This window comes from Glandiceps talaboti, chromosome 18, assembly GCF_964340395.1.
Source record: "Glandiceps talaboti chromosome 18, keGlaTala1.1, whole genome shotgun sequence".
Lineage (NCBI taxonomy): Eukaryota > Metazoa > Hemichordata > Enteropneusta > Spengelidae > Glandiceps > Glandiceps talaboti.
Window position 1 is genome coordinate 4865560 of NC_135566.1, and position 21392 is coordinate 4886951.

The window sequence follows — 21392 nt, forward strand, 5'->3', positions numbered from 1 at the left end:
ACATGCTTTTATCTGCATTGCTGATAATTAGACTATTTCTTGTACTAATTTTAGGATCCAAATGTGGGTTGGGTATCGCACTTGCAGTCAATGAAGCATGTACAGTAGTAAAGGGGCACAATAAGATGTTTTTCATCTCGTGGCAAATCTAACGAGATCCCAAATCTAACGAGATCCCGTCCATAGCAGCCATGTTTGGGTGGTCAAGCTGAACATGTCAAATGCTTAGCAGCACTATTGTTCTCAATGTCATCGCACAATGCCATTGCAAAAGCTTCGTGACCATGATAACATGTTCGACAACCATTGTTGCTAGGCATATTTGCATATCAGGCAATATCTGCTGAGTTTATATGTTTTTGGGATGTAATTTTTTTTGCATATTAAAAGTATTCTATTGTTTGAGGTATAAAGTTTACTTAACCATAACTTGCAATCAACTGAACTCAAACCTGTTAGGATATAACTTGTAAATGATCCGATGACATATAATTCTCGCTATCTGCAATACAATTCAATGCATCGCTAAGGAGTCAAATGGAACGCAGTCTCGCGACCGAGCTTGCATTTGTCGACACCTACACTTCCGGTCACCTATGTCAATACACGTGAATGTTTCTTCCAAACAGTTTAATTGTAACAAATAAGATAAACGCAAGTTTTAAGCTCATATAATTATGGAGGTGGGAAATTTAAATATGTACAGTATCTTTCCAGGGCAAAATTACAAGAGATGTCTACAACTGAAAATCGGAAAGAAACATTCCTGTATTTTAGCATAGCCGACCGGAAGTGTAGTTGTCGACATTAGAACGCGTTGTCGCGCGACTTCGTTCCATTTGACTCCACAGTGATGTGTAGAATTGTATTGCAGGTAGCGAGAATTTATCATACGCACTGAAAATGTACATGAACTCTTTACTATGCAATCAACAGTGCTAGCAATGTCAGAACACAAATTACAATGTCACAAACGGCATGCATCAACTTTAACATTACATTAGAATAGTTTGCTCAACATTTTTTGGAAGAATTTTCATGTCAGTAAAAAGCTTATAAACTCAGCTTATGCCATTTATACAAATATTATGTAAACATTATTATCATTATTCATTTATTAGTCATCAAATGATACATGTGTACTTTTGTTGATTTTCAAAATAATTTTCAACAAAATAATTTTCAACATATACATGACAACAATAATATACAATGTATTTTGAAAGACTGAGTTCACAGTGGTCCTAGATCCTCATATTTCCAATTCAATTCAGTATAACCAAACAGAGTCACTAATTAGTGATAATTACCAGTGCTAATAATGTGGGTAATTAGAGTATCATTAATATGATATAAAGTCAAATTAATCAATTCTTAATCTAATAATGAGGTTGCATATGAGACAATTTTGTCTACAGTAACTGTGGAACAGGATAGCACGGATGCTCCACTACATAAAGTGTGAATCATAATTTGATCATTCTATATACTGACTAGACATACTGGCAGATGACAGTTTCAAGCCAGATATCCATGTCTCTTGGTTAGAATCTTATCAACATTTGCAACACATGTGAGGTTTTTATTTGTGTTTTATAAAAAATCAACATGATCCAAGTCTCGGAAAAAGCTAGTCCAGTTTTATGAAATACTTGTAAAACTATTATATATTTAATAATTTCTACGCCATATTTATTAATTTTGAAAATCTCCCCTACGTTATTTATTCTTGTGCTGGTAATTAGGGAGTAATTCATATGATACAAATTGACGTTAAGCAATTCTTAACCTAATGAGGTTGCATAAGAGAACAAGACAACATTGATTTTATGCAGGAAGAGGGAAGGTGGACTCTAGGGTACATAAGTGTGAATCATGATTTGTTAACCATGAGACAAGGCTCTCCTTTACAAAAACTATATAATATCACCTGAAATGAAATTCGTAAACACTGACTACCTGTATATGTGATAGTCAAATTGCAATGAAAGAAATCTTTATTAGGCAATTTGACTCTTGACCTCCAACTTCCTCCTATTGTACATTTCCTTTGTTGTCTGTGTGCAATGTACTATGGCATGATATTGAGTGAGATAGCAATACAAATACTGAGGAACATCGCAAGGCCCTCTCTCTCCTGTAATTTCTATGATATAAATTGGGCATTTTTTTAAAATCCCACAGAAAACTACACAAGGGTAATTGTATCAGTTGTGTACTCAAGTGTTTTACTTTCAGGAAATGCATGTTTTGTATACACATGAACAAAAGTTCAAAAATTTTGAAAACCACAAACCTCATGGGAGAGTGGCAGATAGGAAATTGTGAGTAATGGCATGGAACTTGTGGGAGGTACAATGTTGTTGTAAGTAAACAACAGAATCATCTATCTGAAAATTACAACATGCTAGTTACTTGTTCAAGAAGGGATTTGAATTGCATGAGTCAATCACCATGATAATTTCACTGGGCAGCTATCGTGGAATGAAAATATTGACTCAGGAACATGGCTAATTTTATCTCTGAGCAAAAAATAAATTCTCAATTAACTATAAAGGTAAACTTACCTGAAACTTCCATAGACGATGAGAAGTATTGAAATTAGAAAAGTGGAAACCCTTGATGAGTCCACAAGAGAGTAGGCCCTGCACAACAAAGAAGACAACAGGTTGTTAAGATATGATAAATTCAAAATATCACTCAAACAGTTCTGTGAATTTCACATGGAGACCATCCTTGTAGACAAGACAGTGGGTTATACTTCCATGACGGTACAAACCTGAGCCATAGCTCTTCTGGTGACATTGTAACTGTTGTCTTGTCCTTCACCCACTACTTTCACTATGAACACTGCATTTAGCCTGCTAGCACATGGGTTTTTCACTTTGTCTATTTATCAACACTTTGCTCATGTGTTCTTTGTTGCACCAGCTGTTTACAACAATAGAGGCCTACTCCCTAGCCTGGCACTAGTTTGCTCTTTGTTCTGATGCAGTCTAGGCATGGCCTCATACATATTTAATGAACCATCAAAATATACAATAAGCAGACATGACTAAACCAAACAGTGCTGGGGAAACCTCCACTGTCTTTGACTAAAAACAAAGGTGGTGCCCCTACTCATACTATAATGCAGACAAAACACCATATCACAAAAAAATACAACCAGGAACTCGCCTTGTAAATCTTTCATAATTTTTCAATTTTTAGTTTCCATCAGCTTTCAGTTTCCAAAATAACCTTAGCAACACAACAGAATGAGCAATTGACCTTATATATGCATGAATAGAGGAACAAGATTACAACACACAGATGACTATACAGTGTTATAATCTCATAGAGACTGATGATAGGCACGTGACAACTAAATTACACTTACTCCATCAAATGCACAATATGGCGATAGAAACCAAAATTCCACACCATACATTTTCTGTATTTCAAGGTTGCTTTTGTGGTACTGTATAATTGCTTCCTGACTTCTACATATTATATAACAGTCCTTCCCACTAATGATTTGTTATGAAGGCAAATACTCTGAAAGGATTTACAATGACTGGCTCTTATGTTTGCTCACCATGATTCAATTTTCAATTACTTTTAAAAAGAGAAAATGTTTTCCCAAACTTGTTCTTTTTTATTCCCCAGTTACTAGTCATCTCCTCTGGGCTTACGTGTTCACCTAACTCTTTTGTTCATGTTAACATTTCACAAATAAGAACACAGTGTGTTTTCAAACAAAAATATTTTATTCAAATAAAGAATTAAAGAACCCCCCCCCCCCACCCGATGAGTAAGCCTAATGTAAACCATCAGACATATGTCTGTAGTAAAGATCTATCATTTCAAATTTCAAATACATATTGACCCAGTGTTACAAAATCCAGACAGTAAATATTTTAATACTAATAATAGATGTGACCATGCACCCTGTCAGCCACACCCCGGTCACCCTTCTCAGAGAAAGGTGGGTTCATAGGTCACCCTGATATGATTTTACAGACACACTATTACTTTTACAAAAAAGCATTTCATTTTTGTGTTGGACATGCAGCCATGTTTTTTAAGATCTATATAGTATATTAGGTAGCAATTTTTAAAATACAACAATTTTTTTTCCAAAATGTACAGTGGAAGATATTTACTGATCTACAATTATGAAAAGGGCTAAAGAATCTTCCTACAGAGAAAATCATCAAAAATTTGTTTTACTAGGAATGGGTAGGAGTTCATCTACAGTTCAGCAGCCATTTTGTATCAAATAGTGAATCAATTGTGTTCCAAAATAGTCTAGTTCCTGGCGACCGTATTCCGATTTTACACTACACTATCTTGACACATTACGTCTAGTCAATGTCGTTACTCAAGGTGTTGAATGTGGTTCAACCCCATGCTGGGCGAGGTGCAAATGGCACATATCAGAAGTAATCCATCACAAATTGACAGGCTGTGGTCATCGCTCAATAATATTTATTGCACAGCTGGACTGATATGATATGCAAATGTCCAATTGAATTCCACCTCCAGTCTTCTTAAACTAAAATCATTTCGGGATGCGACGCCATCATGTTTATATGAACGCTGTGGGGGGAGCAGAGAATTCTGTGCAAGAGTAATGATATTGACTAGATGTACTGTGTGAAGATAATGCAGTGTAATATTGGAATATGGTCATAAGGAACTGACTAGTTCCAAAAGGAGGCATGGCCATTTGAGGTTTAATTACATAGTGTCCTGTTTTCTGTATATCCTTTACCATATACAACACTGTATATGGATTACATTTTGCCTCATCAACTCATGGCTGTGGAACTTGTAAACCCCCCATGTTGAATGTTGCATCATGGGAAATGTGATAATAAATACTAATCAATTAGTATTGTAAACAATGTTGATACATTGTTTATAACCACAAATAATCAATTCATAGTTACCCTGACCATTGTGGAAGGTTAATTTTATCAGTAGCTCCAGATTAGGTATTACAATAACCACAGATAATCCCATAGTCCTTTGCATGTGAGCATGCTCAGTCTGGATTGAAAGTTCCCTATTAGCACTCAATCTGTCACTGTCAGTAAACAACATTGACAAAAATAGAGTTCCAAAAACATATAACCAAGTAGACTGTCATGCTTATGCAATATAACAATTAATACCATATATTTTCTATTTCATTGCCAATCATCAAATATCATTATTTCATTAAAATATGATCACTCAAAAAAAAATTTAGACTAATTAAAAACACAAACCATGTATACAAGACAAGTTATGTATGTGTAGACTGTCATGCTTATGCAATATAACAATTAATACCATATATTTTCTATTTCATTGCCAATCATCAAATATCATTATTTCATTAAAATATGATCACTCAAAAAGAAATTTCGACTAATTAAAAACACAAACCATGTATACAAGACAAGTTATGTATGTGTAGACTGTCATGCTTATGCAATATAACAATTAATACCATACATTTTCTATTTTATTGCCAATCATCAAATATCATTATTTCATTAAAAATATGATCACTCAAAAAAAATTTTAGACTAATTAAAAACACAAACCATGTATACAAGACAAGTTATGTATGTGTAGACTGTCATGCTTATGCAATATAACAATTAATACCATACATTTTCTATTTCATTGTCAATCATCAAATATCATTATTTCATTAAAATACGATCACTCAAAAAGAAATTTAGACTAATTAAAAACACAAACCATGTATACAAGACAAGTTACGTATGTGTAGACTGTCATGCTTATGCAATATAACAATTAATACCATACATTTTCTATTTTATTGCCAATCATCAAATATCATTATTTCATTAAAAATATGATCACTCAAAAAAAAATTTAGACTAATTAAAAACACAAACCATGTATACAAGACAAGTTATGTATGTGTAGACTGTCATGCTTATGCAATATAACAATTAATACCATACATTTTCTATTTCATTGTCAATCATCAAATATCATTTCATTAAAATATGATCACTCAAAAAGAAATTTCAAATAGTTAAAACACAAACACTATATACAAGACATGTTATGTATGTGTATACTATGCTTATGCAATATAACAATTAATACCATACATTTTCTATCTTAGTGTCCATCATTCAAATATCACTTAATCTAAATATCATTGTTTCCTTCAAATGTGATTGTTCAAAAGAAATTTAAAATAGCCAAAACAAATGAATGCATGAATACATGTTATGTGTGTACACTATGCTTATATAATATACAATCCCATGAATTTAATATCATTTAATCCTGAATATTATTTCAAAAAGAAATTTAATTTGGGCTTTTTGTATAGGAACTGTTTATCCTATTGTGTTGAGTTTGTGGGTTTATTTCCATAACAATTGTATATACATTTGCATGTGTTGCAGTTATACAGGTTTCGTGTATGTAAAATATTTAAATAAAATAAAATAACATCAAAAACAAACAATGAAAGATGTATAATTTCTCGAACAATAATGGCTGTATCTTTTATGCGTCAGGTGATCATGTAACACAGCCATGTCACTGTAACACAGCTGTGTCACGTAAATTGGGTCACACAGAAAAAATATTTACACATCATTGAGGGGAGAGGGGATGTTTGTTTGTCCGAGTACATCTTTTTCTATAAACTACTTACAGTTACTTTCATACTGGACAGTGGTCTAAGCATGAGACAAACCAAAAGATTAAAATTTGGTACAATATGTGCTTCCATATTTAGTCATAGTATTGTACATTGTACATTATATTAGAAGAATTTGATATATACATCATGTACATGCCAGTTCCAAATGATGATCACCATATGAAATTTACATAACAAAGTCCATTTGTTATGTAAATTATATTGTATTGTTTTCAATACTTTAAAGGTAGAACCTTGTTACATTACACTGTGGACTGTTACATTGTAATTTGTCTCTCTATTTGTTGTGATCACACAATGCTAAAGAGAAATGTCTGAAGAAGAATATTCATACAGCTTTTTTATTGTATTTTTTAAGCAAATGTTTATCTAATTTTAATACAGCAAAGAGATTTGTCTATCTGACTTGACATATACTGGATAGATGTTCTGGTGAACTATTTCATGTATAGTCTGTTTATGTAGAGTTTAGAGGTGTGTTCATCTGCATACATTTCATTTGCATGTCTGTCATCTGAATACTCCACAGTGATGAACAACATGAATGAGCAATTATGCATCAATTGACATTTCTAGTTACAAGTGTAAAGAATGAGAGATTGAACGGAATATACCATGTACTGTACCACCGTAAACCATAGACCCCCCACCCACAGTGGGTGGCGGGTCTATTGGTTAAACAGGCTACTTCACTGCTTTATCAAGCCAGATAGTCAAGGTTCTGGGATACTTGTACAGTAAGGTACATAAGATATCACTTACAAACAAATGATTCTGAAGGACACAGGAAGTAAGATAGTCAAAGACTGAACATTTCCCTACAACATCTTACAGATGCAGGAAATGTTCATTCATATTGAGCAAAAGAGATTAGTGAAATTCATAACACCACATTCTGTTACAAATCTATAAACATTAAGCCACTGTTGTTACAACTTCCGACAGCATAGCATGTACAAACGGAACCTGTTATAACTTATGGACAAGAAAAGTACACAACTGAATTGTCTCACAGTCTGACTCTCATACTAAAGTCCACTCTCATATGCTCCCCAGAAACTTGAACATCCAAGCACCAGTTAATTTGCATATGATTAGATAATGTTGTTATTTAAATCAGTTTCTTTTGTTTCCTACATTTCAGTTTTATACATTTAAAGCATAAAATCATCCAGGGAAATAATTAGCTCTCAATTTGTCATTGTCAGTGTTGACACATAGCTAAGTGGCCCAGGTAAGGGGAGAACACTATGGATCTATTCCTGAGAGGTATTACATGTAACTAACTTGCACATGTTCTTTCTTCCTTGTTGGTTTTGTTGATGATGAACAACCCAACTGGACAATTTTGAGGACTGTTTTGTGAAACAGTGTGGAGATGGGGGTGGAGCAGCAGTGCTCTCCCCGCTTTCGAGAAAACATAGTGCTAGCACAGTCCCTGCCACCCAGGCCAGCCACCCATGCTTGGCAGGTTTCTGCCATTCTTCAGAAGTGTTCTACCATCCTTGACCTGAAGTAACCTTTGCATGACAATATTATAAATATGCTTTCACATGATCAGAAATGGTTGATCCCGATGTCCATGTGTGTGTATGTGTAAAAAATAAACTGGTCAGAATATGTTTCAATGTTGAAGGCATGCATAATATTATATGCTGATCATTATGCAAATTAGCTGCCATCCTTGAAATCTATCCTGGGGAGAACACTGAAGGGGGTGGAGTATAAGTAAAAAATGAATACAATGATTCTGACACTTTGCAGCTGGAAAGTGATATGCTTGGGAATTTGCAGAACTCCAGGGATTTAATGGTAACTATTTGTGATAAGAAATTGGAAATCCAACAATAGCAGCAAGGTGATTATGTATCCGTAGTATGACATATCAATATGGTGTTTTTCCATTCACATACAGATTGATAGTCTAGTTCCTATACAGTATCATTTCCATTTACACCTCCACTTAGTTAGAAACCATGTTGGCCTCCAGACTAAGAGATTGCAAGTATGTACATGTGTTCTCATTTAATTTTTACCTCTATTTTCTGACCTTTATAATTGCCAGCAAAGTGATTTTACCCTACAAGCACTGTTCTCCACTTACGACTGATATTGCCTTCATAGCTCGCTAGGCTGTCCAAGCTAATGACTTTTCATATGTCCACAGCTCTCAGGTTACCTGGTTACCAACTACAAATGTGTGTTTTTTACCTTTCTTCTAGTAAGTGTTTTAATTTTACCCTACAAGCAAAGTTCTCAACTTACAAACTTTGTTCAAGCATAGATGTCAGGTTTCCAGTGTATTATCTGTGTTCAACTTCTGACCTTGCTTAGTACCTAGTACTAGTATGTGTCTATGATGTTTTTACCTTGTAGAAAAGTGTCATATTATGGATTCAAAATTTCATTTTCTCAACATATCTGCAAAGTGTCTTTCTATTCTACCCAACAAGCATAGTTCTAATTTTCCCACATCACCACCCTCCATATTCTTATAAGTTATATGTGCCATTCTTTTACCACAATACACCCTGTCCCCAACATAAAATATTGAATTCTTTTAAAGTCAGTTCTCCTGTTCTCACATGCACTAGTTTAGTGCTGTCTCTTCATCGAATCATGTTATCATCCAAACTACCACATTGTCATGCACTACAACCAATTTGAACTGATAAAGTTGAATCTATTCAAAACCAACTCTGAGGACTAGTTTTGAACAAATTCGAAGTAAATCATTTAAAACCAACACAAATGCAAAGTGAATCAATTCAAATCATTATTTATTACTAGGTTTTCTTGTAGGGACAGAAACCGGTTTCAAAACGATTTAACTTAATCAATTCAGTCTGAACCTGTTTGAATCAATTCAGGTCAGGACAAGGCTACAACTTACAAGCATTCTCAACATACTATGTTCTTACATTACAAGCATATTACCTCATGTATTATTCAGGGTATCTCCAATCCCGGTTCTCATCTTGCTTCATCCCTAAACCATGAGCTATCTTCCATGTTTTGGCAAGCACAAAATGTAATTCATACCCTACCAAAGAGTTCCTACCCAACAATAGTTCTAATCTCACCAAGTAATCAGATACCCTCCATATCTAGGTTCTCACCTGTGTGTTCACCTTATATCAGGTAGCAATATATCTCAAGTTTCCAATGTAATTAATATCTATGTTCTGACCTCCCTTATTAACATAATTATCATAAAAGCTTTGATTGGCTTGTTCTTGTTAGTAGGTAGAAAATGACTATAAATGACTGATCTTTACATTCAAAACATAGTTCTTCCTACGAAGAATTCTTGTAATTCTACCCAAGAAAGCTTGCGTTTCTCATTTCTTCTAGACATTAAAATTAGCACAATCTGTGATAATTCCATTTTATAAGCAATTATAAATCCTTAATTCGATTTTGAAGCACGCAAAACGAAATCAGCTTTCACCCCCTCACCCCCTAAAGGAAGGAATTACATTTGTCATGTGTCAGTTTTAAAATGACTCTAATCTTGCCAAAGTATCATGTTACTATGCAACCTTTGTCCCATGATGATAGTATCGAGGTTAAAGAACATACTCGATATACTCTTACCTATGTTCTTGCATTACTGCCTGCCATGTATCTCAAGTTTCCAGGATACCAGTTATATTGTACATATTATACCCTGGCTTAGCACATAAAGATTTGACTTTTTTCCCAGTAGAATGTGTTCTCAGCTGAATGTGTTACGCTGAGTGTTACACAAGGAAAATGTTTTACATGTACTTTAGGAGTATGGTTCTCAACTTACCAGGATACCATCTAGGCCAACTCACCTCCATGTTTTTCTCTAGCCAACAAGTATGGTTTTACATAAAACTTACCACAATAACATCTAGATCAGCTCAGTGTGTTTTTCTATCTGGCATGCAAAATTATTGGTCTCCCATTTACATGTACCAGCAAGATCCCTACATGTAACTTTGTGGATTAACCCTTCACTATAGATGCTCATAACACCTAATGTACACATCTCACTAATCTAAGTTGTTTTCAAACAATCTAACCAATACAGTTGTGGGTGGTCAAATATAACAGAAAAATAACACTTTCTATTTTCATATAATGCGACTACAGCTGCACACATGTATGCAATTATGATTATGGGACTGGGTCTACTTATTCAAAATTCCTCACTGCAACAGTTTGATTGATAACACTTGCTAGCATGTGTTAGGTCAAACATGCATAAGTATCAGAATACACAATACTATATTGTTGAGGACACTTTTATTTGTTTTATCAAGTATATGTTGATCCATATGTTTGTTTCTAGAGCCACAAGTATGACAAAATAACCTTATTATCTGGTTCACTTAAGTCTTGCTACACAACTGCTTCTTTACAAGCTGGCTGTACAGATAATCCTGAGACTTACGTTCTTACTCTGTGTATCTAACAATATGGTTGAGATCGTGGAACCTGTAAATGGGACTAATTCATTCCCTCTCCTGAATGTTTCCCCAATAAATGAATAAATAAAATAAATAAATAAATAACTAGGGAGATCATAACAAGTCTTTGGGCATGTATAGACTATAACTTTAGTTTACTCATCTTCAAATTTACAAGGGAACTCCTTTGAGACTCAACCACTGTAGACCTTGATTTTTCTCTGTTCTGTAATTCTGTGGATTTTGATCTGCAACTGGTTCCAAAAGACTAAATTTTGTGATCAAGTCTGTGCATTTGTGTGGTCACAACAGACACATGTTTAATACTGATAACATATCATTGTGTTTAACTTTGCTTTGAGAAAGAAGAGGAATTTTGTCAAGGTTTTAATTATTGCTGTCTGAGTAAATTTGCATTCAAAGAAATATTGTACATCTATAGTTTTTACATACATGAACACAAGAATACGATTCTCTTACAGTGCATTGTTTAAAGCCCACTTTCATCTTTCACACAACCTTATTCTGAGCCCCCTAAGCCCTCTATTATGACTCTAATGTTCAATTTGTAATTTCTTTCTTGCCAGGACAACTTCTATATTCCTAAAGTAAACCTCTCCAAAAACCAACATAGTCTCAAATACCCACAACAAAACATTTTATACTATGGCTAGACCGACTTGGCCAATCAGAGACCTTGATTTTGGTTGGTTATATGGAGCCATAGCCCACTCTTTCTTAGGGGTGTGACCTATATTACGCTCAGCACTCAATTTGCATGCAACAAATTACACAAAATTTTGAAAAAAATCTGTTTGAGCCAATCACGCCGTAGTATAAGTAAGATAGCCAACTCGTTCGGTAGGGTTCTGTGCCAAAAACTCAGGGGATACGTCCCCTCGCTTATTGGCTCATAACCCTCCCGAACTCGTTGACTATCTATTAATTACAGAACTCTCTGTCTGACTCATTGAAAAAAGCTACTATAAATATAAATTTACAAGTTACAAAACAGTAGCAGCTAATATTTTAACCATCTGGCAAATGTCTCATATACTGTTACACTGTTTCTTTTTACTGACACTGACAACATCAAAGACACTATATCAGGATACGAATGTAATAGAATGTAATATTAAGCCTGTCCCCAGCTGAATTAGTTTAAAAACCGATTCAAACCAAGTAGATTTAGTCTATTCAGATCAAAATTGGTTTCTGTCCGCACTAGAAAACTGAGCAATGGATTTGAATTTATTCACTTTTTCCATCATCTCCCCACACAACAAATCTGATTTGGTTTACTTCTGATTTGATGACATGTAATATAATGTCAGTCGTTGCTATGACAACACGTCACTCAACAGGGACAATTTAGCAATGTAGTACTTCGTATTAAACCTGACTGTTGACAATATTTATCAAAGGAGGGCTAACAGAGCAGTTTAATAAGCCTTTCCATAATTTGCCATGATGACGCTCTACTTCCTGTCTGTGTGTACCTTGGGGGCATACATGGTATAGGTTACTCAGTTAATCATAGAGCACTCTTGTTTTCCTCGATGTCGGAACAATACGAAAAAACATCCTTGATTTACACTTCTACAGAATACCAAGGGACAAAGCTCTTAAGAAATGGTACTATGAGGTGATGATACCCCCAATTTTAGCGAGGGCGCTATATTCTCAATTTTCTGTGTGTAGTCTGGAATGGCCTATTAATAGTTCTTGCTCATAGATGGAGAGAATCTGAATGGCAATGTAACACTTAAAGACTGTTCATGACTCGGCCTACTAATTGCAACAGCACCCGGGCAACAGCACTGCCTGCCATATTCATTTTAGGTGAACTGCACAGACTAAGTGTTGAGCTGTTCACCATACAGTTGTCGGCTGTACAAATTACCCACTAATTAAACAAGATATCATAATAATTTGGCAGCAGAAATTGACCTCAAGGTCGAGATTCAAGTACACAGCCACATGATGATGAAAAGCTGAACCGAATCAAAGTTGGTTCTCATGTCTCCATTGTGCAATGTAAAACCAGTTTTGAACCAATTTAGCATGAAAAGGTTCTTCAAAACCTCTTACTTGTTTCTAACTGATTATAGTGCATGTGAACCAATTTAGAATCGATTTTGAACCAAGTCATCACTTCGATGTGGGGACAGGGCTATTGACACTTGCCTTCACACTATGCTTTATATACAGAATTAGACAGACATACATGTATTTCAATTTTCATTATAAATCACTCTTCAGATCAAGAACAGACTAGCAACATGGCTTTTCCTTTGGTGTGAAGGTGTCATTTATTCACTTTAGCGATAATATTTTAATCCTAATTAGGGGCCCTTTGTTTATGTACGAAGTCGAGATGTTACCTTTGATCATGTAAAGCAATGCGATATTAGGGCCCCCGAGATACATTCCAACTAGATGTTGACAGTCTGCCAGACATCTCAAAATGTGTTCCTGTTTGTACTATTAATATATGGTGTGTAATTGTGGTTGCATCAGATTACTAAACACATTTGTTAACATGGATTTATTTCGACAGTGAAATTATAGATTTTGATAATTGTGAATGAAATTTTTTTAGGAACTGACTTTTATGACTATGAGAATAAGAACGACCATACTGACGATATGATTGAAGATGCACGATCGATGAAGTGGCCAAGAAAAAACTAGCGTGCTACAAGTAAGGGTAATAGAGTTGAAGTGTAGTTTATTTTAATCCCTGACCTACAGTAGTATCCATTTTTCAAAAGAACTTACAGCAAAAAGTAGCATATGCAAAATGGTACAGCAATGGACGATTCGATAATTCACGTTCTGACATACACAAGGAAAAAACATGATAATTTCACAAAGTGTTTGAATTCCTGTATCAAAATCCTTTTAAAAATCACTTATTATATATTCATAAATAAAGGTCGCTAGGAAAAAGCAACTTCAACAGAGCATTTATGCATTTATTTATGTATTTATTTATGAGTTATAACTCATCTGAAACTGCAGTGATTTTGATTCTGACTGTGTGACAGTCTTTGTTTCTGGTCATAGATGACACTTACTAACCTTTGACCTTTTGTGATAGAAACTCTTTGAGTCAATTGCAAGTATCATTTTGCAGAACATTCGACAGTCTTTGGAGAAAGCATAGGGAAAAGGACAAATACTAGTAATCAATCAATCAGGTCAGTTCAATTTCAATTTCGCGATTTTCCGGATTTCTAATATTATTTTATGTATATTTCAAATAAAGTTTTAAATACTGTTTCCTCTCACTGTTTTTTTCTTTCTATTTCCTACCTGATATTACTGTCTTATCTGAGTTTATCAGCTTTGCATTGATTAGTAGCTTGCTAGAACAAACTCACTATTTGCTTAAATTAACAGTATTATGCTGTATTATGCCTCATGTCACCCATCCACTGATGACTAATGGAGGTAAGTTTAAAACAAATGGCATGCTTGACGGAAGATAATGACAGTAGGAAGACGGATTAAGAACCTCATTTACACCTAACACAATAGGCATTACTAGTCTGTTCTTCTAGTCATCTGCGAGTCCATGTAAAAGACAGTGGCCATGGCAGGATTAGGGTGTTACAATTCTCATGAGTTACATGTTGAGTCTTTACAACTGTTATTAAAAAGCAGACTACCAGAAGTAATAAATGTATTTCTTGGCTACAAGCAACTTTGTCACACAAAACAGACAGCTGCTTGTTTCTCTGGTTCTACAGATAATGCTCTCTACTCATAGTAGAATTTATTACCCAGAAGGTCACTGGAGAACTAAGTTACACTGTATTACATAATCTACCTGTCTGACCTTATTCCAGAACATCAATTCACATCACAAGGTTGTCTACACTAATTAGCAAAGATTTTTTAGTATTGTAGCACTCTCATGATCACGTCACCCATCCCTGTTGACAAATTAAGACTTTGTACAACAAACTAGTCTAGTTCCTATATGATGCATTATGATTACTACGATCATCTCCACTCACGTATAGGGAAAGTCATTATTCTAGCACAAAAATCTGTGCTACACACAACTGTGTTTATATAAATGTGACGACATTCCCGCGTCCCGACTGTGATTTTAGTTTCAAACTGGAGAGACAGAGTTCAGGTAATGACCAATTCTCTAAAGGAACTAACCAATTGCAACTGCCTATCAATTTGTGATGGATTACTACTGACATGTGTCATTTACCCTTCACCCAGCGGGGGTAGCACAGATTTTTGTGCTAAAATAACAACTTTCTCTATACTTGAGTGGAGAAGATCGTAGTAATCGTAGCATGTTGTATACGAACTACACTAAAGACAAACTGAATATTATTATTTAGCATATGATATTGTAACACTAGATTTCTGGCATAGTTGTATACAATCTGATTAATCTGGTGTAAGAATATGGCTAAATATTTGTTTTCTTTTCTCCCCTCCCTATAGTCCTTTTAATTTCATCATTTTGATAAATGTCACTACAATACAAAGGAAGAGCCACATTCATCAGAACGACAAACCAGACAACATGCAAAGTAAATCTAGCCATTTTCCTACATCAAATCAGGTTTTGTATGACCTACTGATACTTCAGTGTGTCACCATGCAAAGTATTTGCTGCCCCCCCCCCCCCCTATTGTAATAAAGTTTGAATGGTCTATCATTAAAAGATTAGTTTCCATTTCAGATGAAAAATATGATTGATTTTTTTTCTATATTTTTTTTCTAAAGCTCTCTGTAACTTCTTAATTAATTATCCTGATATAATTATCCTTTAATTAACCTTGCCCTTTGTCAATTAATTAGTCTTGCCTTTAAGTGTGTTACTCAATTAAAATCCAACAGAACCCCTCAGTTCCCAGCCTGTTTATGGCACTTTATTGACTAATGGTATATTCCATTTAGCTTGTGACTACAAATTGCAAACTGCTGATAATTTCTGTCGTCTGTGTTCCATTCGGGGTTTCATTTCCCATTGAACACAAGACTGTCTATCTTCCTTTGAACACACTGATCAGGAACCACTGTACTTTTGGTGATGCATGCTCATTGAGACTGTGACCTGCATTATTTGTTTGTTAATGTTAACTTGTGTGTGTGTATGTGTGTTCATCTGCATATCACTTCATTTGAATGATCATATGTGACAACCCGCTAGCTGACGAACAAGCTGATTGGCCAATTATGTATAGAGGGTTTCAAACCATGTTACGAGTGGTTTGCAATTCTAGTCACAAGCAATTTGTACAAGCGATTTAATAGAATATACTGTAAGTGCTGTAAACAGGCTACTTAGTTCCATGATTATCACTATAATAAGTCAGTTATACTCATTTGTATGAAACATGTGACTGCCACTGACATTGTTATCAGTTATGTACAACACAATAACTGTTGGTTGAAACTGTATACTGGTAACAAAACTGAATAATATTATTTAACTGCACTCTCTGTCACCAACTACATCATCTTTAGCCGACCCAGAGACTTGTGGCTATCTCACCATACTGGTTCAACTGGTTAGGGTTAGATCAACAATCTGATTAAACTCTGATGCAGGAATATGGCTTCGTTGCCCTCTCTTTCCATCTATATTTGTGTTTGTTTTTATCATACTTGTTTTTTTTCTGAAAGTAAGAGGCAGTCAATCCCAGAACAAAATTGAAAACAAAGGACATTATACAAAAGAAACAGATGAATAAATCAATCGAACCATATTCCTATGTCAGATTTTAATCATTTTGGGGTTAGCTTAACCGTTCTGGCAAAACGACATCCGCAAGCCACTGTAACCAAATCTCTGGGTTAGGTCGAGTTATACTTGTGAACACAATTTACAAATAGCATGTTGTGTTAATTGTATACCATATACTAATACAGAGAAGTGAAATTCTATTATTTACGATTACACATTGCAACGTTCACCATGTCATAACTAATAATGCCTTGCATACTAAATGTACCCACATCACTTCTCAGATTACAAGGACTTAGGTCTATCACCCCAAGTACAATTGCAAGAATTGCAAAAACAATTCAACCATGATAAAGCAACCAAAACGCTGTTTCTGTCCCTTTAGAATCATTTTAAGTCGTAATTATGATTTCTACATCATTGTACCATTGAGCAGCTGAAGGTAGCATGACGTTGCAGAAATATACTAGGTAAATAATTTAAAGCTCTGAGTTCGGATCTAATACAAATATGGCTTTGATATATATAAGATGACTAATTATATCTGGGGACAAAACTAGATTAGAATCGTATATATTTAATATAAATTTCAATATGATATATTGTTCTTTTTTATTTTAATGCACAGCTCATATGAATTTAGGGCAGGTTGTAGTTCGATCATACATCATAGACTAACACGGTTTACAAAAGCTAGCATATGTCCTGTTACCATGGTTACTATTTTCAAAAACCTACAAGTGCATCTGTAGAATGAAATTTCTAATTGCCAATATCATAGGTGAATTAACAACTGTAAAGTTAATATTCTTCAATGCAGTAATTCTATCACGGTAAATTTACTGACAGGTTCTCCCCAGGTCAGTTCAGTCTGTGAACTTTATTACATATCACAGCACATATTTTTCTCTTTAATAAATTTCCCAGTTTTCTGGGGACTGCAGATTGTGTAAAAAAGACTGCATAGCAAAGAATTAATTTATTTAAAATACCTTATAATAATAATTTAAAATATAATAATTTATTTTGAATGCCTGCTCATACACCAAAACATTGCACAAAAATCACAAAAAGACTTTACAATACATTACACAGTTAAAAACAATCAATCAGGTACTAACTCTATCTGATAGAGGAGCCATATGTTGATGAATTTGGAAGGACTATGAGATCACAGTAACTCTACCAAGTAGAGGAACTGTGTTGATGAATTTGGAAGGACTGTGTTGATCACAGTTACTCTACCTGATAGAGGAACTGTGTCTGTTGATGAATTTGGAAGGACTGTGTTCATCACAGTAACTCTAACTGATAGAGGAACTGTGTGTTGATGAATTTGGAAGGACTGTGTTCATCACAGTAACTCTACCTGATAGAGGAACTGTGTGTCGATGAATTTGGAAGGACTGTGTTGATCACAGTAACTCTACCTGATAGAGGAACTGTTTGTTGATGAATTTGGAAGGACTGTGTTGATCACAGTAACTCTACCTGATAGAGGAACTGTGTGTTGATGAACTTGGAAGGACTGTGCTGATCACAGTAACTCTACCTGATAGAGGAACTGTGTGTTGATGAATTTGGAAGGACTGTGTTGATCACAGTAACTCTACCTGATAGAGGAACTGTGTGTTGATGAATTTGGAAGGACTGTGTTGATCACAGTAACTCTAACTGATAGAGGAACTATGTGTTGATGAATTTGGAAGGACTGTGTTATCAGTGTTATATTTGCTGAATGACTATCCAGCTTCCTATCCAACCCTGTTGTTATCTTTGCAATATACCAGATCATTGGTTGTTGCTAAGGGCATTGTCCTGTTGCTAGACATATTTGCATACATTTTTTGAGTGTTCGTTCATTTGTTTATTAATCACTGATGTTATCTTTGCAATATACTGTGATCATATGGTTGTTGCTATAGGCTTAAGTTGCTTACACACACACACACACACACACACACACACACACACACACACACACACTTTGCCATGCCAATAGTACTATTGAACCTCATCAGTTTAGTTGTGCTAAATATGGGAAAGTGTACAATCGTGTCAGATAAATAGTGAGGTAAATCTAGCACTGACATAAGCATGTCATCTGTCATTAGCCCTGTCCCTCCTTGAATCAGTTTTAAATTCAATCAAAATTGGTTCTCCTGTCCCAACATGCAGTAAATCTGGTTTGAACCAATTTAGTTGCATTAGTTTGAAACCATCTTAAGGGGAGTGGGTTTGAACTGATTCAAAATAAATTGGTTCAAAAATGACACAAGAGCAAGAGTGAATCAAGGCAAATCCACTGCTCCATTTTCTCATAGGAGCAGAAACCAGTTTTGAACCGATTTAATTGAATTGATTCAGGTGGGGACACAGTTTATCATACAGTTGCCAAAATACTTGTAGGAAGAAATGATAAAAATAAAAGAGAACTATGGAAATGTTCTGCCAGTCATAACTGTGGTGCATCATTCTCCTCACGATTACTATTGCAGTTTAACGTCAATGTCTACATTTTAAGAATTTCTTGAAATTGACAAATGATTTACTGCGGAATCATGTACATGTATAAATTTCCATAGCAAATATGGGTACACTGTATATAACAGTGTAATACAATTTACTAAGGAGTGTGTCTTTTTGTTTGGTTTATTGTAATCTTTGACCTCTACCTCTATCAGCCCATATGCATGATATGGTTGCAAATCATAATAAGACATACAACTTCTAAATTCAGTTGTCAGGTCTCTGTAGTGATACTCCCACAACTCAAGTCTTTTATAACTATGTATTCACTTTCATTTCTATGACAAAAGAGTCAAAAGCATCAACATTTCCTAGGGGGGCAACTGTCATAATGGTGCCCAAACTGTTAACCTTGCTGTTCTTTGATCTAGTCCAAGTACGCAAACACCAGGTGACTGTGTTGTCCTTGAAAATGTACTTATCTTATGCAGTGGTCTCTCAAGATATAGTTGGTGACTAGCCCACTAGTTTTAAAACCATAATTCATGTGTCTGTACGTTCTGATGGTAGAGGGGGTTCCCCTCAGTGAGACAGCATTTATTGCTATAGTCCCAATAATTTATGAGACAACTGTGTATGTAAGAAGCAAATGACAGACAGACAGGGATTGAATTGAGGCCTTGGGACAACTGCTGTTGGCTACCACAACAAAAGCGATGTAACCTTCAGTGGAATGATTTACAAAGGTTATAACGCACAGACAGTCAAAGTGGAATGGTTTGCAATCCACAGACATACACAGTATCTGGTCATTAACTAATCTAAATACATTACGTGAACTCAAAACTGTTTCTACATGCATACAGAAGGTCACACATATTTGCAAAATCATCGGCAAAACCAAAGAATACACCATCGGGTAGCATCATGACACCGTTGTCCTAAAAACACGCTTCCGTTTCCCCCCTTTTAATTTAACCATGGAGAACAAAGGTGGGAAGTAGTTATGACCATTCCATGGATAGGTTGTCACCTAATTATGCATATTACGACGAGAACTTACAACCACGGTAAATTGTATACTAATAATTACCACACGTAAAACGTAAATGCTTTTATTAAAAATGGACAAACAGAGGAACTGCTCTACACTTACATGTTGTTATCTGTACACTGGTGGTGTTGTCACCAGCCCACACACAACGAGGGGGGATTACCGAAGACTTGACTGCTACAAATAACACGGCCTTCTAAATGTACACAGAACGGAGAACGGTAGTACACTTCCTTTACAAACTTACCAGTCGTATTCGCCACTCATTTTTCCGTGTCGTCTCTAAAAATATTTCTTGAAAACTTCACCTCGCACAACGGAGTATGTTCCTTGTTATCAATGTTCCACCGTACTCACTATTTTGTCGAGTAGAATTCCAAATCGCCAATAGATTGAACATGAGGGTCAAATGAATGTGTATGTCCGTTCACTAGCTCTGCAAAGCCACTGTCGTCTGAAAAAAAGTTGCAACAAAAGCAACCCTTTTAGCATCGCCCTTATCCACAATCCTGTCCTTTGTCTGGTCAAATCGTCTTTCGTAGCATCTTGGGCACACTATTTGATCTTTCTTGAAATAATAATATACCAAAACAATCCCCTTTGGGTCGAATTTCTACGGCAAATGGGCGAAGTACCTCGCGAAGGTGATTTTTGTTGCTAATAATAGATCGGCCTTTGCTGTTCGCTAGTTTGTTGTGATTGTTATGCACATGCGCACTAGGACGACTTCGGTTAAATGGATCCGAGGGAGACATGGGAGAAGAATTATTATATTGAATTAGTGTTTTTAATCAATACCACGTCGTTTCCTGATTTCTCTACTACAGTCACTTTCGAAAAGGAAGAAATAGAATTTTAGGAATTGGAGAATCATATACGAACTAATGGATCATTCACATTTATTTTGAGTCGAGGAGGCCGAAGGCCCTTATGTATGTTATATCCGGGCCTCAGTGTGCTTCTCGAATTCTCTGCTGTGCCTTGTTGCAATGTTCAACAACAGGGGGCGCTCGTCAGTGG

The 21392-nt window shown here is 35.3% G+C and overlaps 1 protein-coding gene across 3 annotated transcripts in view; it reads right to left on the bottom strand.

Annotated features, from left to right (window-relative positions):
• The window catches only part of LOC144449051 (signal peptide peptidase-like 3), a 49981-nt gene extending 28678 nt beyond the window's left edge, over positions 1–21303 (bottom strand). For 2 of the 3 annotated variants that reach the window (XM_078139463.1, XM_078139461.1), the window contains exons 1-2: positions 20620–21303; positions 2568–2645 (exon numbers count right to left, since the gene is read on the bottom strand). In XM_078139463.1, coding sequence (XP_077995589.1) covers positions 2568–2645; positions 20620–20639 — 98 coding nt within the window. In that variant the 5' untranslated portion in view covers positions 20640–21303. Of the gene's footprint in view, positions 1–2567; positions 2646–20474; positions 20546–20619 lie in introns of those variants that run through there. The other variant, XM_078139462.1, reaches the window with a different exon arrangement.
• Between the last annotated feature and the right edge of the window lie 89 nt (positions 21304–21392).